Source organism: Chelmon rostratus, chromosome 6 (assembly GCF_017976325.1).
Source record: "Chelmon rostratus isolate fCheRos1 chromosome 6, fCheRos1.pri, whole genome shotgun sequence".
Taxonomy (NCBI): domain Eukaryota; kingdom Metazoa; phylum Chordata; class Actinopteri; order Chaetodontiformes; family Chaetodontidae; genus Chelmon; species Chelmon rostratus.
In genome coordinates, this window is record NC_055663.1 from 2,663,733 (window position 1) to 2,670,335 (window position 6,603).

Sequence of the window (6,603 nt, forward strand, 5' to 3'; positions counted from 1 at the left end):
GGGAGTGCCTGGTCTCCCTTCCAGCCCAGAGGGAGGTTGTTGTGCGTGTGCCCTTTGTGTTCCGGATGCAGAACATCCTCGATCAAAACTTAGACATGGCCACAGCTCTACTTGCCGGTGAGAAGCTGAAGGAGCTGATCCTGCCTGGGTCCTCTCAGGATGAGAAGGGCGGGGCGCTGGCCAGTCTAATGGTGCAGCTCAAGCTGGAGCTGCCCTTTGATCGTGTTGTTACTATAGGGACAGTCATCATCCCCATCCTGCTGGTCACCCTCGTCTTTACAAGAAACTTTGCAGGTGAGACTCATGCCACTAGAGGGGGTTCATTTTCACAGGGAACTGCCAAGGCAAGGACGTCTAAGTTACAATAGCAGCTGTTACCTCCCATATCGCTGTTAACCAGGTACACTCTAGTACAGGTCTGTGAAGTGTGTTCTTTGTATCTTTTAAAGCAACAAAAGTTACAGATACACCCAAAGTCTCACAAGAATGTGATAAATGTTAAGGAAGTTGATCTAAATGAGCTATGCCCAGTATAGTTTGAGTTAGGCATATAGTGTTTCTTCTATGAGATTGGGCCAGGAGGGAAAAGAAACATTAGCAAGAGCGTGAGAGGAGCAAACAGAGCTAGAGAGATTCTGGAGACACGAGGGGACGAATTACAGGGAAAGTGTTTGGTTAAAAGGAAGTAATGGATAGGAGAAAGGTTAGTTCATTGCTGAGTCAGACTCTCTGCATAGCAGCCTTTACCATCTGGGCATTTAGCAGCAGAAAGATGCAAGTGTGAAGACGTTCTTCATTATTCCCTCACAGGGGTGTTTTAGGGCATTGGCAAACAATTTGGAGATAATTTGGCATGAGGTCAGCATCCTGCCCTTTGTGGCTGTGATATTTGCAATGACATTGCACATATTGTCTTTATTAAAAGTAACATAAAATAATACATACTGACTTATATATATATATTTTTTCTTAAGTTTTTATTAAAAAAATAAGTTAAAAATGTAAATAGTAACCATTTGTAATATCAAATGTCAGTGCACTTGTGAACAGTGCTGCAATCCTAAACCAATTTCAAAAGGCTGTGTGAGTATTATCAGAGACACACAGTGCTCTGTGCTGAACACATGAACGTTTCTCAGAGATACAGTAGAAATATAAATAAAACAGAGGTCAGATATTTCTTAAAGCTGCATTTTCAGTGATGGATACGAGGGACAACAAATCCCTAGTTGAATCATTTTATCTGAGCACTACTTGGAAGTAAAATAACATCGAAAAACATCGGTTGCACTAGTGAATGGTTAGATTCGGACTCACAGTGCTCAGTGTAGTTGTGTGCACATGCAGTTTTACAGCACAATGGATGATTACAACAGATATTTCAGGTATGTTTACCTTTTTCCATTTTCAAATAGGTGGTTTTGATGAAATTGTTCAACTGGGGATTTTTGTCTGTTTGTCTGACCCCATTTTAACATGTTGTTAAATTGTGTGTCGTAGAGTTTCACATTGCCAGATCTTGCCAATAAAATAATCTTTTAGTTAATAGGTGATGAATGAAATTATGAAAATAAGACCCAGGAAGTACCATCATAGCATTGCTCTATAAGCTAATACTCTTAATTTATATTCATCCATCTTGTGAAACAACAACAAAACAAACAATGTTTTGGCTAATTCTTTTTATCTGTACTTTCCTCAGAGGAGTCCATATATTGTTACACACCACACAACTTCACCAGAGACCAAGCACTGTATGCAAGAGGCTACTGCTGGACAGAGCTGCGGGATGCTGTGCCTGGTGTGGAGTCTGACCTTTGGCCGTCACTATTTGAACACAAGTTCCTACCCTATGCCCTGCTGGCCTTTGCTGGAATTATGTACATTCCAGCTTTGGGCTGGGAGTTCCTTGCCTCTACACGGCTCACTTCAGAGCTCAATTTCCTGCTTCAAGAGATTGATAACTGCTATCATCGAGCCGCTGAGGGCCGAGCCCCAAAGATCGAGAAGCAGATCCAATCTAAAGGACCTGGCATTACTGAGCGGGAGAGGAGGGAGATCATAGAAAATGCAGAGAAGGAGAAAAGCCCCGAGCAGAACCTGTTTGAGAAATATTTGGAGAGACGAGGCCAAAGTAACTTTCTGGCTAAACTTTACCTGGCACGCCACCTGGCTATAATCTGCCTCAGTTCCATCCCCATTTCCTATCTGAGCGCTTATTATGCCCGCCAAAGGCAGAATGAGTTCACCTGTGCACTGGGTCAGCCCCCAGACATTAGCAGCTATGCAGAGCTGAAGCTCAGGGTCAACTGTAAGCTGCCTGCTGTGCAGCTGCAGCGTATCATGGCAGCAGTAGATATTGCTCTGCTCTGCACCATGAACCTCATCATCCTGGTTAATTTGCTGCACTTGTTTGTGGTGCGCAAGTCCAACTTTGTATTTGACAAACTGCATAAAGTTGGTATTAAAACACGGCGACGCTGGCAGAAGTCTCAGTTCTGTGATATCAACATCCTGGCCATGTTCTGTAATGAAAACAGGGACCACATCAAGTCGCTCAACCGGCTAGATTTCATCACCAATGAGAGTGACCTCATGTATGACAATGTGGTCAGGCAGCTGCTGGCTGCGCTTGCACAGTCAAACCACGATGCTACACCCACTGTGAGGGACTCTGGAATACAAACACTTGATCCTAATTTGGATCTTGGAGTGGGAGAGATCGGTGGGGAGCCGCTGGTCATCAAACGGCCCCGCAAGAAAATTAAATGGATCCCAAGTTCAAATCCTCTTCCCCAGCCATTCAAGGTAAGGCAGTTTCCAATTTATCATCATTCATTCAGCATCGATGACAGCAAAAAGAAACCTACTGTCCTCTAGAAACAGAAAGATGCTTACTGCAAGAACTTGTTCACTGGAACACAGCAGGTCATATTTGATGCTGTGATTTAATGACCTGTTTTTGTGTTTTCTGCCCTTTGTGAAGGAACCCCTTACCTTGACACGTTTGGAAAATAACACCAAGCCTGAAAAACCCAAACCAGTCAGACGAAAGACAGTGGCAGACAGCTTCATTGCCCCACTTCTGGATAGCAAGAGCACACAACATCCTGCAACAAAAGGTATGCAGTACCAAGAACTGTAAGTCTGTGACATTTTCATTTAAAAATGTACCAATCAATATTCAATATTCACATATTAACAATGGATCAAATGACAATATGAGAATGGATCGGTTGTAGTGACAAACCAACCAATCGGGATCATACAGGCCTGCTGTTTTATTTAGCTTTTCAGTCTAACTGAACTTTTTTAGCATCTTTCAGCTAATTGTTTTGGTTCACTTTCACAGCTTTCATTGACTTTGTTGACTCAGCAGGAGGCTGTGTTCAGCGAAAATGGTCTAATAAACCCACGTAACACGATCTGACCACAACAAAACAGTAAAAAGTTAGAGACTTGATTGTGAACATAGTGGAGCATTTAGCTGCTAAAGAGCCAGATGTCTTTCTCAGGATTTGGTAGAGACCAAAACAGAGCTAAAATGAGAGTGATTATTCAGATGGGCAGAAATACAACTCCAAATAGATGATCAGTTAAGGCAGGTATAAGCATACTTTTGAGGGATAAGCTGTCTTTTTGCTTTGTGTTGTACCTCTTTTTAAGTAAGACTTTTCATTTTCATCACAGATCTAAGTGGGATGGACAAAAAGCACACTCGCAACTTCTCTCTGGATGTCCACCCGTACATGCTGACCATACGTAAGCCCAAGGTGGAGGCCACCACAGAACCTTTACCCTCAGAGCACAACATGGATACAGTGTACCTTGAAGGCACACACACTATTGTTCACGTGTCTGGCGCAATTACAGGTAAGTCTGATCCCTCCATTGCTCTTGCTCCCTCTGGTCCAGGGAAGAATTGATCACACTTCACATGAACCATTTTAATAATTACAGCTAACAGTCAAATGCAGCATCAAATCTCATCTAGCTGTAACTTGCATGTCCCTGCAACCACAACTTAGCCTAAACAGTTGGTATGATTATTTACCACATGTTGTTATATCTGGTAGTTTACACTTGCTTAATAAATATTGCTAAAGATGCCTTCCATGCTGGCCAGTCAGAATGCAAAATGTGAGCACATTCCAAGCAAAATTAATAATTAATCTATGTTTTAGGAATGAAATACAATAAAACGGAGTGTTAACTTTCAGTTTCAGTTTCAGTTTTCAGTCTATCTCATTATGCTACACAAGGACATCCTCAGAGTCTCCCTACAATTATTGCTGACCTTTGAAAGAGTATGATTTACAGAAGGGGACACACTGCCTACACTGACTTCCTTGTCTCTTCATCCATACTGTCCTCCATTTCATTCTTATCTCTTCAGAAACTAAGGTATGCTCTCCAGAATCAACCAACACTGCCTTTTCTACAGTGACCCTGCCCACCACCACTTATGTAAATGGCGTAAGCCCGAACCCTCCCTCCAGCGAGGACCCCCTCAGTCCCAAGTCCTCTCCTCCTACAAGGGAGCCTCTCGCCCAGATGGATAACCCTGAGTGTCAGCCACCACCCCTGGCCAGAGCCCCTACACACCAGCTGCTGAGTATGCATCACACTCTCTTTGAGGAAGAAGAGGATGAAGAAAACCGTAGAGACAGACTGGCAGAAAGACCTGGGGAGCTCATCGCTGCTGGGGAATGTTGAAGAAGAAAAGGAAGAGGAATGCTGACTGAGATTTCTTTTCCCGACACTACAGTCTACGCACATGACCACCATGTCAATCACCTATCAACAGCCACCTCACTCTTTAAATTAACTCACACACTCCTGTGATGGGTGGATTGGGCAGAAATTGGACAGAGACAAAATGATACGTGACTCTAGTAGTCATAAAACAAAATGACATTTAGAAGGGGAAAATCAGTTAGAGAATATAAGACAAAAGTTTGTGTATGTGATAATATTGATCAGGGTATTACTGTCGGAAATGATGTCGTGTTCATGTCTCAGGATGACTGCTAAGCACCCTCCAATGAAACCAGCAGTGATATAATTCAACAGGGTGCTACAGTGCAGGGTCAAACAGCTCTACTGACCTAACAAAAGGATGAGTGGTAATGAGAGATGAGTAATCTTTCTAAAAAAAAAATGACAAACACCTTAGGGATGCATATTTGCAAAGAGGACTGTTTTATTGCTTCAAACAAAATGTACTTTAAACACATATGATCACGCTTTGTCCCTTTATCCCAATAGCCAAGTAGAAAGGTAGCTCACACAATACAGTTGTAGAGATCTGCACAATTAATATGCAAAAAGATCACAATATATTTGTGGCAATAATGTATGCGCTTACAACATTGTATTTCAAAAAACACTATTCATGTATACACTGTATATGACTCAGTGTTTGTGGGGTGTGTAAAATATGACACACGTTTCATGGCTTTATCATTGCCATTTCACCATTGATTAGGATTGTGTATCAGAGCTTGACTCGACTATATTTGCATGTCACTAATAGTAGGTAAATTGGCTTATTATATAAAGGAACAGCACAGGAACAGACTCTACGATGAACATGCCAATGTGGGGTGATATGTAACTACAATATTGCTCTGATTTGTCTAATAGGTACCAGATATCTATAAGATCGAGTAAAAAGGCAGTGATGTGGGTGTTTTCTCCTTGAAGACTTTATTAGCAGCTCAAACATGATGAAAGGAGCTGGACTCACTGGTAAACTGTGTGACTTTTGTGTTCTGATAGCTTCTTATGGGAGTGCTGTGATGTGAAGTGAATACAGTGATGAGCAGATGTTAAATCATTCCTCACTGGAAGGTTTATTACATGATGACTAATCTTTGGTTTGTCATCTGCTGTCTCAGACAGAGTCTAAATTTGTATCAGTTGTTCTGCCCTGTCTCACATTGTGTTGACATTTGCCATGAATAATGAATAGTTGTAGTAAAACTAAGCATAGAAAGGTATGTTAGCATTTTTCCCAGGGAACAAGTGAGATGACAAGGGGCATTGGTGCCTACCACAACCTCTCCATACTCATTTCTTGCAGCTGCATATGTAACGACAGGAACTTTAATAAAGCAACTGTCTGCACTAACGTACATGCCAATATGACATCTACTGTAAAAGACATTAGCTGCCGTTGTCAGGGATCCTACCTACAATGTGGGTAGATCTAAGCATACTATAGTCAGGTTTTCTTTTGTGGCATTCAGTCAACACGCACTTCGACTTGTGATGGGGGACCACTTCAGTTTCCAGTTATCTGTTGGTGCAAATAACAAACAATCCATCTCATTGTTGCTGACCTTTGAAGGAGTATGTTTGGCTCACAATTCCCATCTTAGACTAGTCCAGCACCCTAAATGCATCCAAAAGCACTTTAAGACTTGTAGCACGAGTAAGTGTGAGAGGCTGTTCCCTTGAATGTTGTAACACAGCTCTGCCCATAACAGATTTTCTGTGTAGATTTTCACGAGACAGTCGCGGAGGTAAATCACAGTCGTAATGTTAGTGAAAGGTTTTAGGAAAGATGATTTAAGTTGTTCTGTGTGAAATGTTATAAAT

The 6,603-nt window shown here is 41.9% G+C and overlaps 1 protein-coding gene across 1 annotated transcript; it reads left to right on the forward strand.

The window, feature by feature from the left end:
* The first annotated feature begins 65 nt into the window (after positions 1-65).
* Positions 66-4,716, forward strand: panx2 (pannexin 2). The gene is made up of 5 exons (XM_041939774.1): positions 66-294; positions 1,703-2,808; positions 2,987-3,122; positions 3,691-3,873; positions 4,397-4,716. Exons 1-5 carry the CDS (start codon positions 66-68, stop codon positions 4,714-4,716), a joined length of 1,974 nt encoding a protein of 657 aa, XP_041795708.1.
* The last annotated feature ends 1,887 nt before the right edge of the window (positions 4,717-6,603 follow it).

Excerpts from the sequence above, each read along its gene's own strand:
- panx2 (XM_041939774.1), top strand. The coding sequence starts at position 66 with ATGCAGAACATCCTCGATCAAAACTTAGACATGGCCACAGCTCTACTT. Across the intron at positions 295-1,702 it reads CTTTACAAGAAACTTTGCAG|AGGAGTCCATATATTGTTAC; the intron begins GTGAGACTCATG and ends TACTTTCCTCAG. Across the intron at positions 2,809-2,986 it reads CTCTTCCCCAGCCATTCAAG|GAACCCCTTACCTTGACACG; the intron begins GTAAGGCAGTTT and ends CCCTTTGTGAAG.